The sequence below is a fragment of the Haliotis cracherodii genome, unplaced genomic scaffold (genome assembly GCF_022045235.1).
Source record: "Haliotis cracherodii isolate W230 unplaced genomic scaffold, xgHalCrac1.p SCAF_20, whole genome shotgun sequence".
In the NCBI taxonomy this organism is placed as follows: Eukaryota; Metazoa; Mollusca; class Gastropoda; order Lepetellida; family Haliotidae; genus Haliotis; species Haliotis cracherodii.
The window spans coordinates 5,831,385-5,855,151 of record NW_027266276.1 but is presented as its reverse complement, the minus strand read 5'-3'; the positions used below and the strand labels follow the sequence as shown (position 1 = coordinate 5,855,151).

General features: G+C 43.8%; 1 protein-coding gene across 1 annotated transcript in view; it reads left to right on the top strand.

Annotated features, from left to right (window-relative positions):
* LOC139470248 (ATP-citrate synthase-like) overlaps positions 1-23,582 on the top strand; it is a 66,380-nt gene extending 42,798 nt beyond the window's left edge. Inside the window, exons 15-30 of the mRNA XM_071252583.1 lie at positions 1,420-1,664; positions 2,390-2,442; positions 2,822-2,937; positions 3,289-3,393; positions 4,760-4,851; positions 5,437-5,541; positions 5,708-5,789; positions 6,318-6,428; positions 11,389-11,516; positions 12,209-12,302; positions 13,071-13,225; positions 13,670-13,820; positions 15,184-15,327; positions 16,768-16,881; positions 17,330-17,412; positions 18,977-23,582. Of these exons, the coding sequence (XP_071108684.1) occupies positions 1,420-1,664; positions 2,390-2,442; positions 2,822-2,937; positions 3,289-3,393; positions 4,760-4,851; positions 5,437-5,541; positions 5,708-5,789; positions 6,318-6,428; positions 11,389-11,516; positions 12,209-12,302; positions 13,071-13,225; positions 13,670-13,820; positions 15,184-15,327; positions 16,768-16,881; positions 17,330-17,412; positions 18,977-19,154 (1,956 nt within the window). The 3' untranslated portion in view covers positions 19,155-23,582. The remainder of the gene's footprint in view (positions 1-1,419; positions 1,665-2,389; positions 2,443-2,821; positions 2,938-3,288; positions 3,394-4,759; positions 4,852-5,436; positions 5,542-5,707; positions 5,790-6,317; positions 6,429-11,388; positions 11,517-12,208; positions 12,303-13,070; positions 13,226-13,669; positions 13,821-15,183; positions 15,328-16,767; positions 16,882-17,329; positions 17,413-18,976) is intronic.
* The last annotated feature ends 185 nt before the right edge of the window (positions 23,583-23,767 follow it).

Here is a 23,767-nt window from a genome sequence, read left to right as displayed (position 1 = left end):
CTCGCTGGTCGCTGGTCCGAACTGCATGTCTGCACAATAACCCTGATTGTGGGTTTCATCACCTCCAACTTCCCTGGCATGTTGGGGTGACAGATAGCTGATATATATACGAGGGTTGATTGATAAGATATGAGCCTGACATGGAAGGAACTGTGTAAATATTGCTGAGTGCGGCGTTAAACAACAAACCAACTAGGTTTGTCAGCACCTTGCTCATGGTCATGCGTTTCACCTTAGTAGTAAATGTCTATGATCTGCATGACATCAGGCTTTCCTCCCATGTCAAGCTGACACGCTGTAATACAACTTATATATACTCGGCATTAAACAAACTCACCCACTCACACTTAAAAATATTTTGATGATGATTATAATAAATGGACGCTTATCTTTCCTTTGTTCTTGTCCAATGGCCATTATATCCTTAACAGTAGAGCCTCTGCCTTATATCTTCACATGGGAACTGTTTCTTTTAACATATTGGTTCCATGGTTTCTTAAAAAGTTGGTGGTATGTTTTGTTATTTGGATTGTGTTTAAAGTTTTTGTTTCAGGTTTGGCGTTGATTCTTGATTCTTATGTGTATATCTTTACCCCAATGACTCGTGAAGATCCGGGGTAAAGTAGGTCTTCAGCAACCCATGCTTGCCATAAAAGGCGACTGTGCTTTGGGTGTTTGGGGTCTGATTTAGGATTGAACACTGCAAGGATTTCAGAATCTTCATGCGCAATGTAAACCATTAAGTAAGAAAAATGTACAACTTTATGGACAACAACTTCTGGTTTATTGCATATAGCGATGTTTCGATGTAGATTCTTACACCGTTATCAATGATTATGTTTTTTCCAGTTAAATTAAAGAAGTTCCTGGTGTAAATCACCAGATATTTTTGCTCTGAAATCATTTGTGATGATTAAAACCTTTAAAGTAAATCTCTAGTATTCAAGACAGAATTTGAGAAACGTAAGATGCTAAGATCTAGTAATATCAGTAAGGTTATCTTTGTGAAAGACTAATTGTATCTGGAGCTATGTCCAGTCTCAGATCCTGACAATAACTGACAAGTCTTTGGAGAACCTCTTCCAGGAAGTCACAGCTGTAATTTCACGAGCTAGTCACTTGTGACAAGCTCTGTGGGGATTACGGGTTAGAATTGCTGGTTAGGAGAGACTCAGTGACTTGGTTGATTGCGTGTCATCGTACCCGACGTTGCTCACACTAAGCTGCGGACTGTGGTGTATCAATCACTGGAATGTCTGGTCCAGAGTGGACTGCTTACAGGCTCCCATCATATAGCTGGAATATTTCTGAGTGTCGCGTTAAACAACAAACAAATAACACTTGTGACAAATATTTTTGATCACCTGCACTTTTACTTGTACAAAGAGAAAATAGACTGAAAATAGCCCTTGATTCCAGTCCCCAACCACAAGCCGCAGGGGGTCCTCCAACGAGCTCAACCAATCAACATCCTCGACAGCCAGTGCTCAGCTTGAAACGCTGGCCAATCAGGTGGAGGGTAACAAAGATAAGATGTTGTTCACCAAGAGCACCAAGGCCGTTATCTGGGGCATGCAGATGAGGGCGGTGCAAAGCATGATGGACTACGACTACGTGTGTTCCCGCAAGGAGCCCTCCGTTGTCGCTATGATCTACCCGTTCACGTATGTATTGTCATGTTTTGTCCTTTTGTTGCGGGGGCACAGGTGGCCCAGTCATTTAAGGCGTCACAATTCGCTGTGCAGAATTGCATCCCTTGGGCACGCCAGAAACCTATGATTGTGGGTTCGACTCCAGGTTCGCCCCGATTATGTTTCTGGGTTTGTCAGCACCATACCCGTGCTCGTGGGTTTCACTGAAGTGGTAAATGTCTGAGACCTGCATCACTACGGGCTTTCCTCCCACATTAAGCTGACACGCCGCGATATAACTGGAATAATGTTAAAAGCAGCATTTAAACCCAACTCACTCAGTCACGCTTATTGTTGCATGTGTGTCCATAGGAATTTAACAAGGTGTCGGAATAGTAACTTTAACAAAAAATGGTCACCTTTATTCTCAGCATTTGATTCATAACTCTCTGATGATACATGATATGTTTGAGTCTGACTGTGTGTTGCAACAGTGTTGGTTTGAAAAAGGACAATGTTTGTTTCCAACCCTTTAATTTTCTAAAGAGTGTATTGTGCCATTCTATGCAATCCGAAATATGTCTTTGACGGAATACTGTATTAATCTACAACTCTGGGAACAATAAAAACGTTTATAAAAAAAAAAGAAAATATTGCTGAGCGCCGTGTTAAGCAAACAAACAACCAATTATTTGATTAAAGAAAGACACCTTGATATTATTACATAGCCTCTCTCACCAACACATGTTTTTCTACAGAGGTGACCATAAGCAGAAATTCTACTGGGGCCACAAAGAAGTGCTTATCCCAGGTAAGACGCTTCATCCAAACTTTTGTCTTCAATTAAATGGCAGATCTATTCAGTGTTTTGTTTTATGAATTATTTCAAAAGTCTAACAATAACTGTCCATCTTGTAACCTTAATGTTTTAGAAAATGAGTATCATTTTATGCTTGTGTGTAAACAAGTATATTCCAAAGAAGTTTACATCTTATCCAAATATCAATTTGTTTTGCATACACATGTCAACCTCAAATATTACGCTATTACAAAATATTGCAGTGTACATACATCATGCATTGTTAGTTAGAAGAAACATGCATACCTTGTAAATACGTTGAACTATGGACCTATGGTCTCTTAGTTTGCAATGAATATACAATTTTTGAAGATATTCCTGTCTCTCCTAGCCTACAAGAACATGGCTGACTGTATGAAGAAACATCCAGATGCGGACGTGCTGATCAACTTTGCTTCTCTCAGATCGGCCTACGAAAGCACAGTGGAAACCATGAACTTTCCTCAGGTAGATGTTGTGTGATTATACTTTTTATGACCAAAATAATGTCAACATATTATTGAAAAACAACCTTACCTGTTAATAGCTCTGGGTAGCACTGGACTCAGCCTACACATATGCTTGTTCACAAATATGGTGGGCATATTGTCAGCTATTATATATGGCATATTTTCCTAAAACTTGTACCAACAATGGGTACACATTATTTACAAAGTAAGGCAGATTATTCATTGTGCTATGATTGTAACTTCCATACTCAAACACAGACTTTCAACGTGTGTAGATTCAATTGTTTCGACTTTCGACAATTTTATTTTTTATTGTGATGAATTACCCATGTTATGACCCTGTCTTCAGATCAGAACAATTGCCATCATTGCCGAGGGCATCCCGGAGAATCTCACCCGACAGCTGGTCAAGACAGCTGATGAGAAGAAAGTCACAATCATCGGACCGGCCACGGTGAGTACACGCTTGGACGTCTCAATACATTGTCACAAAACGGCATACAATATTTGAAAATGCCTAACATTTGACCATGCATCATATGCCCAGTCATGCCTGAAACTTGAACACGTGACCAGAGGGGCCCTGACCTTGAGCACGTGACCAGAGGAGCCCTGACCTTGAGCAAGTGACCAGAGGAGCCCTGACCTTGAGCACGTGACCAGAGGGGCCCTGACCTTGAGCACGTGACCAGAGGAGCCCAGACCTTGAGCAAGTGACCAGAGGGGCCCTGACCTTGAGCAAGTGACCAGAGGGGCCCTGACCTTGAGCACGTGACCAGAGGAGCCCTGACCTTGAGCACGTGACCAGAGGAGCCCTGACCTTGAGCAAGTGACCAGAGGGGCCCTGACCTTGAGCACGTGACCAGAGGAGCCCTGACCTTGAGCAAGTAACCAGAGGGGCCCTGACCTTGAGCAAGTGACCAGAGGGGCCCTGACCTTGAGCACGTGACCAGAGGGGCCCTGACCTTGAGCAAGTAACCAGAGGGGCCCTGACCTTGAGCAAGTGACCAGAGGGGCCCTGACCTTGAGCACGTGACCAGAGGGGCCCTGACCTTGAGCACGTGACCAGAGGGGCCCTGACCTTGAGTACGTGACCAGAGGGGCCCTGACCTTGAGCACGTGACCAGAGGGGCCCTGACCTTGAGCACGTGATCAGAGGGGCCCTGACCTTGAGCAAGTGACCAGAGGGGCCCTGACCTTGAGCACGTGACCAGAGGGGCGCTGAACTTGAGCAAGTGACCAGAGGGGCCCTGACCTTGAGCAAGTGACCAGAGGGGCCCTGACCTTGAGCACGTGACCAGAGGAGCCCTGACCTTGAGCACGTGACCAGAGGGGCCCTGACCTTGAGCAAGTGACCAGAGGAGCACGTGACCAGAGGAGCCCTGACCTTGAGCACGTGACCAGAGGAGCCATGACCTTGAGCACGTGACCAGAGGGGGCCCGACCTTGAGCACGTGAACAGAAGTGCCCTCACAAATGAGCATAGATCAGAAGTGCCCTCACACATGAGCATAGATCAGAAGTGCCCTCACACATGAGCATAGATCAGAAGTGCCCTGACCTTGAGCATATGACAAGATGGGCCCTGACCTTTCGCATATGACCAGAAGTGCCCTCACACATGAGCATAGATCAGAAGTGCCCTCACACATGAGCATAGATCAGAAGTGCCCTCACTCATGAGCATATGACAAGATGGGCGCTGACCTTGAGCATATGACAAGATGGGCCCCGACACATGAGCATGTAACTAGCATGTACGAGGGACGAGCCCCAACACGTTACTTGGCCAGGGTTATACAGATGTTGTTTCATTACAGGTGGGTGGTGTAAAGCCCGGCTGCTTCAAGATTGGCAACACAGGCGGCATGTTGGATAACATTCTCTCCTCCAAGCTGTACAGGCCTGGCAGGTAGGAGTTACTTCCCCTCATCCAGATAATCTGCCAAAACATACACGCTTATTAGGAACTGTTTTTTTGGTCCCAGCCATTTGCTGTATATGTGATTCATATATATGATTATAATGAACAACGGTTAAAACCAACTAAAATTAGTGGTCCCTCTGAGTTCATTATAACCGTAGATTACTGTGTGTGTGAATCACATTGAGAAGTAGTATTGTATGTGAATCACATTGAGAAGTAGTATTGTATGTGAATCACATTGAGAAGTAGTATTGTATGTGAATCACATTGAGAAGTAGTATTGTATGTGAATCACATTGAGAAGTAGTATTTTATGTGAATCACATTGAGAAGTAGTGTTGTATGTGAATCACATTGAGAAGAAGTAATTTATGTGAATCACATTGAGAAGTAGTGTTGTATGTGAATCACATTAAGAAGTAGAATAATATCATCAGCAGTAGTATTTCATCATTAACATGATTAAAGAACATCAATACTTTGAAATTTATTTTCATTGATAGAAAGGCGAAGATCTGGATAAATTTGTGTCCTTCCTGTCTCTGTTCATTCCAACTATTGTGTTTTCAGTGTAGCCTACGTGTCTCGATCCGGGGGCATGTCTAATGAGCTGAACAACATCATCGCCCTCAACACCAACGGCGTGTACGAGGGAGTAGCCATTGGAGGAGATAGGTAGGGCTTGCTTTGTAACAGCTGTAGAATATATATATATACTTAACCTTTGTTACTAAACAGTTTCTTGCTGTTGTGAAACTCGTAGGACAACACCTGTTAGAAATATTCACTTCTATTATGTATTCTGTGTCGTTGTTACTGTTATTGGTTTGTCGTATTCCAGATACCCAGGAACCACATTTATGGACCACATCCTCCGTTACCAAGACAACCCAGAAGTTAAAATGTTGGTGCTGCTCGGAGAGGTGCGTTCTTCATCCAAAATTCTAAAATCGTAACCTTTGTGATTTTGATGTTAGTTCAAATTTGGACTTGGTAAGGTTGAACTGGTATAATACTAGATGTTATTCGGGACATGATCAAACCTGCATTTAACCATGTAGTGTAAATATTTGCAGTGATTGTCTGAGAACATTCCAAGGAAAAGATTAGTATTTCAACAACATTCATTCACAACTCCATTGTTTAGTGACTGCCTTTATGGTCTTGTGGACAGAGCATGTGGTGGGTCGGTAGTTTGATCCTGGCCAAATCATATCAAAAGACGTTTAAGCATGGTACTAGTTGTTATTCTTCTTGGCCCTCGGCATTCAGGGGCTATAACAAGGACTGGTCGGCTCGGAGTCATTATACTGTGGGGTATTCATGTTAAACTGCGGCATGCACATTGCTACATGAGAGCCATAATCTTGAAGGTAAAGTAAAATCCCATTTCATCCCCCCTTTTGTTTGGTGTGACTGAGAGCCAGGGTGACAGGTCGGTTGTGTTGCAGGTCGGTGGGGTGGAGGAGTACCGGCTGGTCAACGCCCTGAAGGAGAACAGAGTCAACAAGCCGGTGATCGCCTGGTGTATCGGAACATGTGCCAAGATGTTCACCTCAGAGGTAGGAGCAGTCAACTCACTAAAATATAGCTTTGAGGAAGTTGCTGTTTTCTGCAAATAGTCAGTATTTCAGCTGGAGATCTGACAGGATTATTCATATGAATAATGTGATGAAGAGAAATAAATGCTCCCTGGCAGGGAGTTAGTTCAATTTTACGTGGCTTTTGCCGCTGTCAGTGTAGGTTGTTGTTTTTTTAATGCAATTGAGAAATAACTGGATAATTAAGGAAGTTTCACCAGTGAATTATCACTTTTTGGATACGCTGATGATTATCGATTTTGAAGAAGTATTAATGGTCCAGTCACCTAAGGCATGCAATTTTCAAAACAGAGTTCTGTCCCTTAATCATGGCAGGATCCTGTGATCATTTTTTTTAATCTCAGCCATGATTGTTACTAGGTTTGTCAGCACCATGCCCATGTCTGTGGTTTCACCAAAGTTGTAAACGTTTAAGACTTGGACTTTCATCTACATTAACCTGAGGTGCCATGATATAACTGACATACTGTCCAAAGCAGTGTTAAACCAACCTCACTCACTCAGGGGGGCGGTCGGGTAGCCTAGTGGTTAAAGCGTTCGCTCGTCACGCCGAAGACCCGGGTTCGATTCCCGACATGGGTACAATGTGTGAAGCCCATTTCTGGTGTCCCCCGCCGTGATATTGCTGGAATATTGCTAAAAGCGGCGTAAAACCATACTCACTCACTCACTCACTCAGGATATAACCTGAGATGTAGACTCTGTACGTCCCCCTGTTGGTGTAGACTCTGTACGTCCCCGTGTTGGTGTAGACTCTGTACATCCCCCTGTTGGTGTAGACTCTGTACGTCCCCCTGTTGGTGTAGACTATGTACGTTCCCCTGTTGGTGTAGACTGTACATCCCCCTGTTGGTGTAGACTGTACGTTCCCCTGTTGGTGTAGACTCTGTACGTCCCCCTGTTGGTGTAGACTCTGTACGTTCCCCTGTTGGTGTAGACTCTGTACGTCCCCCTGTTGGTGTAGACTCTGTACGTTCCCCTGTTGGTGTAGACTCTGTACGTCCCCCTGTTGGTGTAGACTCTGTACGTTCCCCTGTTGGTGTAGACTCTGTACGTTCCCCTGTTGGTGTAGACTCTGTACGTTCCCCTGTTGGTGTAGACTCTGTACGTCCCCCTGTTGGTGTAGACTGTACATCCCCCTGTTGGTGTAGACTCTGTACGTTCCCCTGTTGGTGTAGACTCTGTACGTTCCCCTGTTGGTGTAGACTCTGTACGTTCCCCTGTTGGTGTAGACTGTACATCCCCCTGTTGGTGTAGACTCTGTACGTTCCCCTGTTGGTGTAGACTCTGTACGTTCCCCTGTTGGTGTAGACTGTACGTCCCCCTGTTGGTGTAGACTGTACATCCCCCTGTTGGTGTAGACTCTGTACATTCCCCTGTTGGTGTAGACTCTGTACATTCCCCTGTTGGTGTAGACTCTGTACGTCCCCCTGTTGGTGTAGACTCTGTACATCCCCCTGTTGGTGTAGACTCTGTACATCCCCCTGTTGGTGTAGACTCTGTACGTTCCCCTGTTGGTGTAGACTCTGTACGTTCCCCTGTTGGTGTAGACTCTGTACGTCCCCCTGTTGGTGTAGACTCTGTACATCCCCCTGTTGGTGTAGACTCTGTACATCCCCCTGTTGGTGTAGACTCTGTACGTTCCCCTGTTGGTGTAGACTCTGTACGTTCCCCTGTTGGTGTAGACTGTACGTCCCCCTGTTGGTGTAGACTCTGTACGTTCCCCTGTTGGTGTAGACTGTACATCCCCCTGTTGGTGTAGACTCTGTACGTCCCCCTGTTGGTGTAGACTGTACATCCCCCTGTTGGTGTAGACTCTGTACGTTCCCCTGTTGGTGTAGACTCTGTACGTTCCCCTGTTGGTGTAGACTCTGTACGTCCCCCTGTTGGTGTAGACTGTACATCCCCCTGTTGGTGTAGACTCTGTACGTTCCCCTGTTGGTGTAGACTCTGTACGTCCCCCTGTTGGTGTAGACTGTAAGTCCCCCTGTTGGTGTTGACTGTACATCCCCCTGTTGGTGTAGACTGTAAGTCCCCCTGTTGGTGTAGACTGTACATCCCCCTGTTGGTGTTGACTGTACGTTCCCCTGTTGGTGTAGACTGTACATCCCCCTGTTGGTGTAGACTGTACATCCCCCTGTTGGTGTTGACTGTACGTTCCCCTGTTGGTGTAGACTGTACATCCCCCTGTTGGTGTAGACTGTACATCCCCCTGTTGGTGTAGACTCTGTACGTTCCCCTGTTGGTGTAGACTCTGTACGTTCCCCTGTTGGTGTAGACTCTGTACGTCCCCCTGTTGGTGTAGACTGTACATCCCCCTGTTGGTGTAGACTCTGTACGTTCCCCTGTTGGTGTAGACTCTGTACGTTCCCCTGTTGGTGTAGACTCTGTACGTCCCCCTGTTGGTGTAGACTGTACATCCCCCTGTTGGTGTAGACTCTGTACGTTCCCCTGTTGGTGTTGACTGTACATCCCCCTGTTGGTGTAGACTGTAAGTCCCCCTGTTGGTGTAGACTGTACATCCCCCTGTTGGTGTAGACTGTAAGTCCCCCTGTTGGTGTTGACTGTACATCCCCCTGTTGGTGTAGACTGTAAGTCCCCCTGTTGGTGTTGACTGTACATCCCCCTGTTGGTGTAGACTGTAAGTCCCCCTGTTGGTGTAGACTGTACATCCCCCTGTTGGTGTTGACTGTAAGTCCCCCTGTTGGTGTAGACTGTAAGTCCCCCTGTTGGTGTTGACTGTACATCCCCCTGTTGGTGTAGACTGTAAGTCCCCCTGTTGGTGTTGACTGTACATCCCCCTGTTGGTGTAGACTGTAAGTCCCCCTGTTGGTGTAGACTGTACATCCCCCTGTTGGTGTTGACTGTACATCCCCCTGTTGGTGTAGACTGTACATCCCCCTGTTGGTGTAGACTGTACATCCCCCTGTTGGTGTAGACTGTACGTCCCCCTGTTGGTGTGGACTCTGTATGTTCCCCTGTTGGTGTAGACTCTGTACATTCCCCTGTTGGTGTAGACTCTGTACATTCCCCTGTTGGTGTAGACTGTACATCCCCCTGTTGGTGTAGACTGTACATCCCCCTGTTGGTGTAGACTCTGTACGTTCCCCTGTTGGTGTAGACTCTGTACGTTCCCCTGTTGGTGTAGACTGTACGTTCCCCTGTTGGTGTAGACTCTGTACATCCCCCTGTTGGTGTAGACTCTGTACATCCCCCTGTTGGTGTAGACTCTGTACATCCCCCTGTTGGTGTAGACTCTGTACGTTCCCCTGTTGGTGTAGACTGTACGTTCCCCTGTTGGTGTAGACTCTGTACATTCCCCTGTTGGTGTAGACTCTGTACGTTCCCGTGTTGGTGTAGACTATGTACGTTCCCCTGTTGGTGTAGACTGTACATTCCCCTGTTGGTGTAGACTGTACATCCCCCTGTTGGTGTAGACTCTGTACATTCCCCTGTTGGTGTAGACTCTGTACATTCCCCTGTTGGTGTAGACTCTGTACGTTCCCGTGTTGGTGTAGACTATGTACGTTCCCCTGTTGGTGTAGACTGTACATTCCCCTGTTGGTGTAGACTGTACATCCCCCTGTTGGTGTAGACTCTGTACATCCCCCTGTTGGTGTAGACTCTGTACATCCCCCTGTTGGTGTAGACTCTGTACATCCCCCTGTTGGTGTAGACTCTGTACGTTCCCCTGTTGGTGTAGACTGTACGTTCCCCTGTTGGTGTAGACTCTGTACGTTCCCCTGTTGGTGTAGACTCTGTACATCCCCCTGTTGGTGTAGACTCTGTACATCCCCCTGTTGGTGTAGACTCTGTACATCCCCCTGTTGGTGTAGACTCTGTACGTTCCCCTGTTGGTGTAGACTGTACGTTCCCCTGTTGGTGTAGACTCTGTACATCCCCCTGTTGGTGTAGACTGTACGTTCCCCTGTTGGTGTAGACTGTACATCCCCCTGTTGGTGTAGACTGTACGTTCCCCTGTTGGTGTAGACTGTACGTTCCCCTGTTGGTGTGGACTCTGTATGTTCCCCTGTTGGTGTAGACTCTGTACATCCCCCTGTTGGTGTAGACTCTGTATGTTCCCCTGTTGGTGTGGACTGTACGTCCCCCTGTTGGTGTAGACTGTACGTTCCCCTGTTGGTGTAGACTCTGTACGTTCCCCTGTTGGTGTAGACTCTGTACATTCCCCTGTTGGTGTAGACTGTACGTCCCCCTGTTGGTGTAGACTCTGTACATCCCCCTGTTGGTGTAGACTCTGTACATCCCCCTGTTGGTGTAGACTCTGTACATCCCCCTGTTGGTGTAGACTCTGTACATCCCCCTGTTGGTGTAGACTGTACGTTCCCCTGTTGGTGTAGACTGTACGTTCCCCTGTTGGTGTAGACTGTATGTTCCCCTGTTGGTGTAGACTGTACGTTCCCCTGTTGGTGTAGACTCTGTATGTTCCCCTGTTGGTGTAGACTCTGTACGTTCCCCTGTTGGTGTAGACTCTGTACATCCCCCTGTTGGTGTTGACTGTATGTTCCCCTGTTGGTGTAGACTGTACATCCCCCTGTTGGTGTAGACTCTGTACGTTCCCCTGTTGGTGTAGACTCTGTACGTCCCCCTGTTGGTGTAGACTATGTACGTTCCCCTGTTGGTGTAGACTATGTACGTTCCCCTGTTGGTGTAGACTCTGTACGTTCCCCTGTTGGTGTAGACTCTATACGTTCCCCTGTTGGTGTAGACTCTGTACGTTCCCCTGTTGGTGTAGACTCTGTACGTCCCCCTGTTGGTGTAGACTCTGTACGTCCCCCTGTTGGGGTAGACTCTGTACGTCCCCCTGTTGGTGTAGACTCTGTACATTCCCCTGTTGGTGTTTAACTCTGTACGTTCCCCTGTTGGTGTAGACTCTGTACGTTCCCGTGTTGGTGCATTGCAGGTTCAGTTTGGCCATGCAGGGGCATGTGCAAATGCAGAGTCTGAGACAGCAGAGGCCAAGAACAAGGCTCTGAAAGAGGTTGGAGCTAGTGTACCCAAAAGCTTTGATGAACTCGGAACTCTCATTCGGTAAGAAATGATTTAAGATTGATTAAAGTCGTATGAATGATGATGTTGCACATTTGTTGCTTATTCCTAGAATAAGAATTTTCTTTAGTTTTCTATTCTTTTTTGAAACATTTATTGCTCAGCAATCTACTGACCCCAAAAATATGAAAAGTAAAGAGGAAGCATTATATTTATTTCCCCAAAGCAAAGCTACATGTTCATAAAAATGTGTAGGCCTGGGACCAGTCCAGATTTACTACCAGGGTACTCACATCCCTATTACCTGACCCTACCCGGGTACCCGCTGTAGGTCTCACGAGATAGGTACAAAATGTCCGATTGGTGGTAGTTTGACCATAGCCCTGAAAAAACGTATTTTGGTACACTGTAAAACGATCTGGCCATGCACACACTGAAGTTGACTGAACTTTAACCTGTATTCAAACATGTGAAAGTCAGAAGTAATGCATGCATACTCGGAAAGAAAAGTAAACATTAGTGACTTGTAGTGTAACCATGGAGCTATAGTGATTTTGTGTCATTAAGCAATATACTCATATCATGTGACTAGCCCTGTGTCTGGGGAGTACTGTGGGTACCCAGGTCCTACTCGGACACACACGACCCAAGTACCCAAGTTACCTGTCCCAGCCCTAGTATACAATACATTGAACTGTAACTTGTACCGAGAATGAAGTATTTGTTGTTTGCAGAGAGGTGTATGAGAAACTGGTGGAGGAGGGCGCCATTGTGCCCCAGCCAGAGGAAGCCCCACCCACAGTACCCATGGACTACAACTGGGCCAGGGTGAGTAGGGGTGGGTGGGTGTTGGTCATGTCTGTCTCCTTGGGGATGGATACACAGGTCTTGTCTGACACCATGCCGGGTGGGTGTCAGTTCTGTTTGTCTCCCCAGGGGTGGGTGGGTGTGTGTCAGTTCTGTCTGTCTCCCAAGGGGTGGGTGGGTGTCAGTTCTGTTTGTCTCCCCAGGGGTGGGTGGGTGGGTGTCAGTTCTGTCTGTCTCCCAAGGGGTGGGTGGGTGTCAGTTCTGCTTGTCTCCCGAGGGGTGGGTGGATGTCAGTTCTGCTTGTCTCCCCAGGGGTGGGTGGATGTCAGTTCTGCTTGTCTCCCCAGGGGTGGGTGGATGTCAGTTCTGCTTGTCTCCCCAGGGGTGGGTGGGTGTCAGTTCTGCTGATCTCCCCAGGGGTGGATGGGTGGGTGTCAGTTCTGCTTGTCTCCCCCGGGGTGGGTGGGTGTCAGTTCTGCTTGTCTCCCCAGGGGAGGACGGGTGTGGGTCATGTATGTCTCTTTAAAAATTTGGGATGGATACATAGGTCATGTCTGAGATGTGGGTGTCAGTTCTGTTTCCCTCTACCCACCTTAACATATGTTGATGGAACTGTTGAAAGTTAACTCTTTGATCATTGACCAGTGGCTATTAAAGGAAGGCACTTGTGCAGTGATGTGCACTGACAGAATTAAACGCAATATCACGTCTGGCAGACTCAAAAGAAGGGGCAATGACCTTGGACACTTTCCTGACTGATTTCAACTGAAGCGGTTATTTGTCCTCCAGGAACTTGGCCTGATCCGGAAGCCTGCCTCCTTCATGACCAGTATCTGTGATGAGCGAGGCCATGAGCTGCTGTACGCTGGCATCCCCATCACCGACATCTTCAAGGAGGACATGGGCATCGGGGGAGTGCTCAGTCTACTCTGGTTCCAGAGGAGGTAGGTGCATTGTCTGCTGGGGTGTCAGGGTAGTGCATTGTCTGCTGGGGTTTCAGGGTAGTACATTGTCATGTGGGGTGTCAAGGTAGTCAGTTGCCTGTTGGAGAGTCAGGGTAGTCCATTGCCATGTGGGGGTGTCAGGGTAGTCCATTGTCATGTGGGGGTGTCAGGGTGGTCTGTTGTCATATTGGGGTGTCGGGGTAGGCCATTGTCATGTGGGGGTGTCAGGGTAGTCTGTTGTCATTTGGACAGGGTGACCATTGACAGTGTGGATATGTCAAGGACTAGGCCTATTGTCAATCTGTGGTTTCCAAGGAGGTAAGATGGATCTGGAACGTCAGCAAATATTTTACCAATGTTTCGGATCTAATATTGAAATAGGAAATGGACATGGCAATTGTTTTCAGGACGCCCATGATGAATTAATTTTCTTGTCATTTCCAGATTGCCAAAATATGCCACCAAGTTTATTGAGATGTGTCTGATGGTGACTGCCGACCACGGCCCGGCTGTGTCCGGAGCTCACAACACGATCGTGTGTGCCCGAGCGGGGAAAGATCTCATCTCATCTCTCACATCCGGCCTGCTCACCATTGTACGTACATTCATAGGCTGGTATCTACTGGCTTCATCGTAGTAAAGACCGCCTCCGTGGTCTCGGGGTTGAGCGTCCGCCCGGAGACTGCCTCCTTGGTCTCGTGGTAGAGCGTCCGCCTGGAGAATGAAACGTCCGGGGTTTGATCCCCGGCCGTGTCATAGCTAAAGGCATTAAAAGATGGAACTTGTTGTTACCCTGTCTGGCGCTTGTCATTAAGGGGCTAAAACAAGGAAGGGTTGGCTTGGAGTTTGTATGCTGTGTCTGAGTGGGGTATTCATGTTAAACTGTGACATGGTATCTCAGTGGACTATCCTGTAAAATTGGCATCAGTCCGGACTCCACTCCACACCACACCACACCACACCACACCACACCACACCACACCACACCACATCACACCACACCACACCACACCACACCACACCACACCACACCAAACCACACCACACCACACCACGAAATTGTACTTTAATTATCTAATGGGATTCCAGGTTAGAATAGTTCAACTTGTAATGGCCATTAGAGTCAACCAAATGGATCGGGTAGTCGGACATCTGAAGTGGTTAATAGTGTGTAATCGTACCCAAACGATGTGGATCATTGTTCACAAAGTCAGTCACTTGATTATTGCTGGGCCACCGTCATACAGCTGGAATATTGCTGACTGCAGCATTAAACAGCATTCCCTTACTCAGTTACCTATGGTGTTGTTGCCTTCGTACACACTGACGTATGACAGAATCAGAGTTGGCTTGGTGACTGAGGCCCAGTGTGTTTTTCCAGTTACAAGGAGGTTAGAACCACTTGTTTGCATGATGACTTATTGGGTGCACCTTACTTATGCTTCGTCCCTAATTTGCCCGATCCGGTTTGACTCTAGATTACAGTATTTACAAGCCACCAATTTACAGCTGGAATAGTGCTATCTGCTACTCACTCACTCACTCTCTCTCACTCACTCACTCACTCACTCACTCACTCACTTTTAAACTTGTCCTATCTCACACTCTTTATTTCTCGTTCTTCTTTCAATCCTAAGTGGAAATGTACCCAAACAAAGAAATGTACCCAAACAAAGGTTTCCAGCTTCTAAAAAACAATTCACCCAAACACACCTAGCATCACTTGCCATTCACAAGTTTTGTCTTATGTACACAAGAAGGCGTTACTTAATATTGTTCTGTATCACTGTTTAGCTCCAGCTTCCTCGTGTATATCCTACGGTCGTTGCCTTTATAGGCTGGGGATTTTCACCCACCTTCCAATCATTGGATAAATGCATAGTGTGAGATAAAATGAGTATATAAATGTACAATTTATTGTAAAATTTACAACTACCAAATATTTATGTATTTTCCAGGGAGACAGATTCGGTGGCGCTCTGGACGCTGCAGCCAGGCAGTTCAGCGATGCGTACGACACGGGTCTGATTCCCATGGACTTCGTCAACGACATGAGGAAGAAGGGTCAGCTGATCATGGGGATAGGTCACAGGGTCAAGTCGGTCAGTACATGGTCGTGGATCTTGGGAACAGAACTCTAGGTCCCATCTAGGGGCGGTCGGGTAGCCTAGTGGTTAAAGCGTTGGCTCGTCACGCCGAAGACCCGGGTTCGATTCCCGACATGGGTACAATGTGTGAAGCCCATTTCTGGTGTCCCCCGCCGTGATATTGCTGGAATATTGCTAAAAGCGGCGTAAAACCATACTCACTCACTCACTAGGTCCCATCCTGCTGTTTTAGTTCTTCAAACATTTTGTCCCGTGATGACTGTCTGAAAGTATTCAATTCATTGACGTTTAATGACCCTGTAAACAGAGGTGTAAGTGTGTTATCACTATCAGGTCTGTGAAGGAAGATCCAGGGTAGAATAGGTCTTCAGCAGCCCATGCTTGTCGTAAGAGGCGACTAACGTGATTGGGTGGTCGGGCTTGCTGACATGGTTGATGCATGTCATCGTATCCCATTTGTGTGGATCGATGCACATGATGTCAATCACTGGATTGTCTGGTCCAGACTCGGTTATTTACAGAACGGCTTCATACAGCTCAAATATTGCTGAGTACGGCGTAAAACAGGAAACAAACAAATAAACAAAGCTATGAAGGGCTCAAATTTGCCCGTATTTACTGTACATATTTTACATATTTGTGTCAGTAGATATTATGGTTCTGTTAAAGCGTATGATCTACTGCAAGTCCCATTAACTTCCTTGTTATATTGCCATGTTTGTACATTAATCCTACGGTGTGTTAACATATCAACATGTATATATTCTCCTCAAAAGAAGCTAAAGAAAATCTGATTTTTTTCATGACTACAGTTATTCTATAATGCCATGATAGATTAACTATTGTCATATGAAAAAAACAGAATGATCTTTTATATCTTTTTAGTAGTATATAAATCCTACTCAGTATTCACCTGATGAAGGGTCAAGAAATAAGTTTGACCCAGCATGTACTGTATGTACTTTAAATTTATCATCCAAAACTGGCTCCCACAGGAGATATCGCTTGGATGACCGTTGTGATGTCACTGGTTACCATGACGTCACAATCAAGTGACATCACTAATGGCTCCGCAACTGAAGCTGTTAGCAGTACATTTTACACTGAAGACACTGCTAATTGCTGTCTACAAATTGAAAAAGTTGGAAGAATGATGTTGGATGATAAATAAAATCTCACCCTCGTGTCTTTTGATATCAAATATATCAACACTCATTGATAAAAGTGGCATAAATCCTTGGCAAGCCTCGGAATTTTTCCACTTTTATCAACTCGTGTTGATGTATTTGATATCAAAAGACACTCGGGTGAGATTCTCTATATATCTCCATACGTGTTCCCAAAGATGTTATTGTTGGCAGTGAGTCGCTGTGTGCATTGTGAAGCTATGTCTGATGAACATAACTGTAGCTGAACAATTGCTGTCTGTTGTAGCTGAACAACCCTGATATGAGAGTGGTCATCCTGAAGGAATACGTCCAGAAGAACTTCCCCGCCTCGCCGCTCCTGAACTACGCCCTCGAGGTGGAAAAAATAACCACATCCAAGGTAGGAGTGATACTGGTTACTGTGAGCCTGTTACATGTATACAAGGAAGCAAAAACTATCCTTCGAGCTACTTCAGTCAACCCTTTCTTGCCGTAAAACGTTTAAATTCCAATTTGCCAAGGGTATTTTTCTAGGTGTGTCAGCACAATACCCATGCTTGTTGGTTTCAATCAATTAAACGTCTAAGACCTGCATCATTTTGAGCTTTCTCCCACATTAACATGATTAAGCTGATATGCTGTGATATAACCGATATTTGGTTCAAAGTGGCGTTCGATCCAACCCTCTCAATGACTAAATAATGATGAGATGGAATTTGTACCTCATGCATGTTGTAGAAGGGTTAACTCTATCAGCTATTGATCATAATTTTTTTGTGGGAGACTTTCATACAGCTGTGAAATGGTTATGATTTCAATCCTACTTCAACAGTTGTACTACTTTCCAGAAACCTAATCTGATTCTGAATGTTGATGGCTTCATCGGGGTCTCCTTCGTCGACCTGTTGCGAACCTGTGGCTGCTTCACAAGGTGGGTACTGTCCATCACTGTGTAACCATGGAAACACTGTACCTGAATGTGTGAATGTATAGCTTTGTTCATGTATGTGTGAGATTGTTCATGGATGTGACTGTGTGCGTGTGTACATGAATGTGTGACATTGTTCATGGATGTGAATGTGTGACGTTGTTCATGAATGTGTGACATTGTTCATGGATGTGACTGTATGCATGTGTCCATGAATGTGTGACATTGTTCATGAATGTGTGACATTGTTCATGAATGTAACTGTATGCATGTGTCCATGAATGTGTGACATTGTTCATGGATGTGACTGTATGCATGTGGACATGAATGTGTGACATTGTTCATGGATGTAACTGTATGCATGTGTCCATGAATGTGTGACATTGTTCATGGATGTGACTGTATGCATGTGTCCATGAATGTGTAACACTACATCCGACTTTGTACATAAATGTGTGACATTGTTCATGGATGTGACTGTATGCATGTGTCCATGAATGTGTACTACTCTTAAAATAAGCCGGAAATAGCAATCAGCTCTTCACACATTTTCTCCCCAATCAGTGGGTGATTTAAAAATATTTAATATCATGGCCAATGAAAAGAAATGTAAATAGAGTGATAGGAAGCCTGATGACTTTGTATCTGTAGCGACTATTGTTTATTTCAAGGCGTGTTCATGGTGAGTTCGTGTGATTCGTCGACAGTTCGAACAAGATTTCGCCAAAATTAATGTAAACCCAATTGAATGAAATCTTGGTTAAAAGTAATGTAATGGATTACAAACACAAGTCCAGATACACAATGAACACTTTTATAGCCAGATAGTGTAATAACAGGACTAACTTCTGTATGTCAGTGTGCATGTAAAGGGAAGTAACTGTGTACTATATTGGATCACATTGTTTTTAGTATTAGCAGAGTTCCAGATAAGCTGTAAGTGTAAGGTATTTTACCCATGCATTTTAAAATCACTGGGTATCAGTTATTCTATCTGGGTATTCAATTTCTGTTACCCACTAGTTTTTACACATGTGGTTATTTAAGTTAAATATTTAAAAACACTATTCATCTAGTCCCTGCAAACTGGTGTCGTGTGATTTCGAGAGCTTTATAGGACTCAAAAATACCATGATACTTCCACAAGAAAGTGTGATGGCAAATGAGCATGAGGTAACTGTCATCGTGAAGTTTGGCAAGGTTAACGGAATGCCCGTTTATGATTTCAAAATAAGTTGCTGATTTGCCAATCGAATACAATGGGTTACTTCACAATATTTTGATGATGCGCACAAGTTTTATTTTTGTAGCGTATCTTTAATGTTCGTTGCGTATTTGATACGCTTGGATATTATTTTACTGCGTATTTCTGCATTTCTGATGTGTATTTTACGCAGATACGCAGCTTATCTGGAGCTCTGATTAGGATTTTTTGCCGGAGAACCGATTTTTTTTTTTTCATTTGCTATTGTAATAATATTGCTGAAAACGATGTGAGATTGACGCTCCATTCACATGCTTGATAACACTGAGTATGAAGTATAACATATCTGACGTCACTTCGCAGGGAGGAGTCCCAGGAATACGTAGAAATCGGTGCCCTCAACGCCCTGTTTGTCCTGGGGCGAAGCATGGGCTTCATCGGCCATTACCTGGATCAGAAGCGGCTGAAGCAGGGACTGTACCGCCATCCTTGGGACGACATCTCCTACATCATGCCCGAAGGGATGAATGAAACCCAGTGAAGCTGTGGTCATCCTGACCATCATTGAAACATGTTGTAGAGAAAGTAGTATGACTGTTGATACCGATCACCTGATTGTGTGTATGGAGGAACCCTGAATGATATGTCCATGTGGAGGGATCTCATTTCTTCTTGGGTCCAGTGAGCAAATATTATGAACAAAGATTTAAATACACGTACCATATTTGCCATATTGAACACCCCATTGTATAAGTGCCGCTTTTTGTCAATATTATTAGTGACTGGGAAGATTATTAGTGCGAATGTGGTAACTTCATTTACTCAACTTTAGATTACAAAATATTAACGTTCGTCAGTGAAAATGGTTTGGGTGAAAATGACCATTTCACGCACTGAACAATATGATTGTTTGTTCATGGACTATAGAATGACATTTATGGCACTTATGTCAGTAGACATTTGATAATAAGGAATATGGTATTTGTTAGTTAGCGTCAGTGTTTTAACCACATATGAACGTGTCAAATGATTTGTTTCGCGGGAATTGTTGAGGTTTTGTGTTACGGGGAGATGTTTCAACATTGCTAAAGTCCACACATATGGATTCTATTTATTTATATATATTAACAGCATTTTGTTTTGTTATATTTTTGCCTTTTGCTTCTCTGATCTTCCATTATGTTTTTGTTGGTTCTTTTTCTTGCATTCACGCCTGAGCAATACTTTAAACATGTCTCTATTTCAAACATATACACTGACATCAGGCTATCTTTAAGTCATCTTCTCGAGGCAAGGGAGTTAATCCACTGTAAAAGTCCAGTTTCCACCCTTTCCGAACTGGGACGGAATATTTGGCTTCGATTGTTGCGTCACCAATGGCTATTACGAGTTATGTCCCTTCTGTGTCCCTCCTACTGACCAATCAGATTCCACCTCTCATATCACTTGCATTTGCTTCAAACAAAATGGCGGCCCATTGAAGATGAAAGTATGGGTAATCAATATGGATATTGTCATATATATATTGGGTCTTACTTCGCAAAGTGCATCAAATTACATGAGCACCTTCATTAAAAACATGAAAAAATTTGGAAATATCATTTGATGCTAAGTTGAAGGTACACATGCAAATCTTGCAGTCGACCGAAATCTGCAGTTTTCAAACCGAGTGTTGATTTTGTTATGCGATTTTGATTGGACTACACATAGATTTGGGCTGGACTAACGAGTCTAACTCCATCATTCCAGCCTAGTTCGGCAAGGGTGGAAACTGGACTTTTATAGTTATAACTCCCTTGCCTCAGGAAGATGATTTAAGTCCTCAGTATAATCATTCAGGGTGTCATCATTTCATATTTCATATATACTTCAAGTATGGGATAATAAAGGCCACTTGATATAGCTGATACATTGTTGATTGCCATGAACAATACAAGAAATACTTAAAAGATAATAAGTTAATGAGGTCTCACTGTATCAATCTCTTTAAAATCAGATCTTAGATCCTGCTTCCGCCATTGTCACTACCATATTTTCTTGATTATAATGCGCACACATGTATAATGCGCACCCACCTCTATTGGATTCAGTATTTTGGAGAAAAAAAAATCGTACATTGATATACATAGCCAATATTTTTTAATTATTTTCTTGGTGTACTGTATTGACAAGCTTTCTTTCTTTGTGGTAATTCAACATGTCTAAATAGCCATGAGTGTGTACCACACCCTACGCAAGTTGAGACTTCAACACTGCTTATTATGAAATCCCTTGACGTGAAAGCATCACGCTGTCATGGATCTGATGTCTGGCATTCCTATCATCTGTCTTAAAGACGATGCTGGACGTAACAAGTGCCATTGGCAGGCATTTGAGTTTGATGAGGCGCTCCTTGTCCATTCCAGTTGGCAGTGATGCTGTTGGAGATTTAATGAGCGCTTCCAAGGGACCAGATTTCATTCCAGACCAATGTCCATTCATTCACAGATGACCACAATGAATATGTTGACAATGAAGGCCAATACATGTGCTGAAACTACCCACAATCAGTTTCAGGGTTGATCAAGCACTTATCATGGTGAGAGGGGAGAACCCTTTGGAACGGACTATTTAATACTTGGGGCAGGGCTGGTGTTGTTGTTTTTCCAAAAACTGAATAGATTTTTTTATCCTTACTGCTTCAGGACATACAATTTTTGCCTTTGGAAGGAGGAGCAGACCTATTTTCTTTCCATTTCCCATTTATTCACATCCAGGAAATAATTTTATTTTTTTTTTTTTTTTTTTTTTTAAAAAAAAACACCCCACCCCCCCACTTCCCAGAAATTTTCAGCCCCTCATAATGTGAACACTATATTCATATATTTTAGTTGTCACATGTCTATTACTATTTATTTACAACCTGCAAACTACTTTATATTTTCATCTGTGTGGATACACTGCAGTATCAGGTATGTATCATGCTTAATGATAAGCATGATACGTATACAACAAAGTATTGTCAACTATACTACTCAAATGAAATTAAAGAATACCAGATTCTTTCATGTCAATCTGTCATTGGGTGCTCTTTAACTTCTTTTGAGTGGTATATAGTTTGTGAATCATGAACAAAGCTGTTTCAGCTGGTGTGATCTCATTCTTGTCCTGGACGTTTTGTTGTTAAGTAGAGTTAGAAATGGATGCGGTAACTTATTACATGTGGGGTACATGTATGCTAGGGTAGAGTTTGTGTTGGAGAATAGTGTACATAGGAGTCCTACATCAGGGATGTGATGGGAATCTTGGGGCACGCTTGTTGGTTCATGGATTACAGAAACTTAAGATTCATTTTCTTGGGTAGGTTGAAATAGATCCTCAATACTTCATAGGCTTATTGTCATGGAGTTAATCTTCTATACAAGCCTGTGAATATTGACCTACCCCAGGTCAAAATAGAAATGAAAATATATTTGTGTTTCTAAATTTTTACGTTAAATTATTTGGGTCTTTGGTTGGTAAATGAGAGAAAAATCGATGTAAGCCAGTTCAAGATATTTGCCGTCTTTAAAGTGCAAATTATTCATTATGTTTTTCTTCGTTTAGTTGCAGTGGACATGATTTTTTTAAACCATTTTGTACTTGTCTTCATTCATCTGTTTCTTGTAAAAATAGGGAAATATGCTTGGAAAAAAAATAAGTTCGGGATCAAAAATATTTTTGTAGATATATTTCTGAAATTATGAGCTCATTCTACACAACCGTAAAATATCCCCAAAATATTCATGAACCCTCTCATTTTGTTCAACATAAAATATTTACAATAATTTTCTGGTTTTGGGCTTTTGGATCTGGTCATTCCATAACTGAAAAATGAGTGTCACCTCAAGACTTCATCCCCTGAGCAATTGAAAACTGACGTTAAGATGTACAGAGTAGATGCTGTGATGGCATGGATTAGATATAACTGGTTGTCTGCACAGCTGTTGAAATACAATGTAGCGCAGTTTCCCACCTTGTGATATACTACTCTATAAAAGTTGGCATGACAGATTAACTATAGTAATACAAAACAATCGGATGATCCTTAACTTTTTTGGAGTAGTATACTTGAACACTATACAGTACAGCTCAGCTCAATGCCATGGTTGGTGGATATACAGGTATATTGCACCAACATGACTGGTCTTGTACTGTTGGGGTACAAAGTATGCTTATTGTTTAGACATGGTGAAGTCTGTTTGGCACATTGTATTTCTGTTAGACATGTTTTCATGGGAGATAGCCTTACTATATTTGAACATTTTGCTGAACATGTCTCGTGAAGCATCATGAAGTCTCTTACTGGGTCATGTGAAGGGTGTCCATGAGATGAGGGGTGCAGTGGTATAGAGTAGCCTTGGGAAGATACACCAACTGTGCGATCCGAAACATCAGGATACCTTGCTTAGATCCGACACATATCACGATACTTGCATGTGCTCTTTCTGTGGTGCGTAAGCTATGTTTTTCATAGACAGGATGGCCCAATATCTGGCACACTATCGATTTACAGTTGGCAGTGTCAAGTTTGGTTTAATGGATGAAAATATTTACATTTTCACAACTCAGTTTCACTAGTAATTAGTGTACCATTTAATAAAGAATACATTTAAGATAAGAATCGATACTTTTTACTTTGTGTGCAATTGTGATTGATACTTGTATTGAGAAGTAGAAATTTGCGATCCACCTATGCATCGGTGTATCGTCTCTTCAGGATTTAGCATGGCAAGAGAAGCCGGTGATGTGTAATATTTAATATTATTGACCAACAGAATTGGATATGTAGTTTTTTATATCCCAACAGTAGAGACTAACACAAGCTGGTTCAACATATCCTTTACTGTTGCCATCCCACCACCCATTGGAAAGACGTGTCCATGGTAACATGTCTGCAGTGGGTTTTGGTGGAGGACTGTGTCTTGAATGGCCATGAATGTACAGGACTTAAACAATATTGTGGGACGCTTACTCAGAGTATTTAACAATTCGTCATGCTGTAACCATGGTAACATGTCTTGTGACTAGAAGTCAGATGTAGACTTGGTGCAGTAATAAAGCTTGGAAATATGTCAGATGTTTGTTCTTGTGATAAAGTCGTCAAGGCCGTTTACTAATTATTGAGCCATGAAG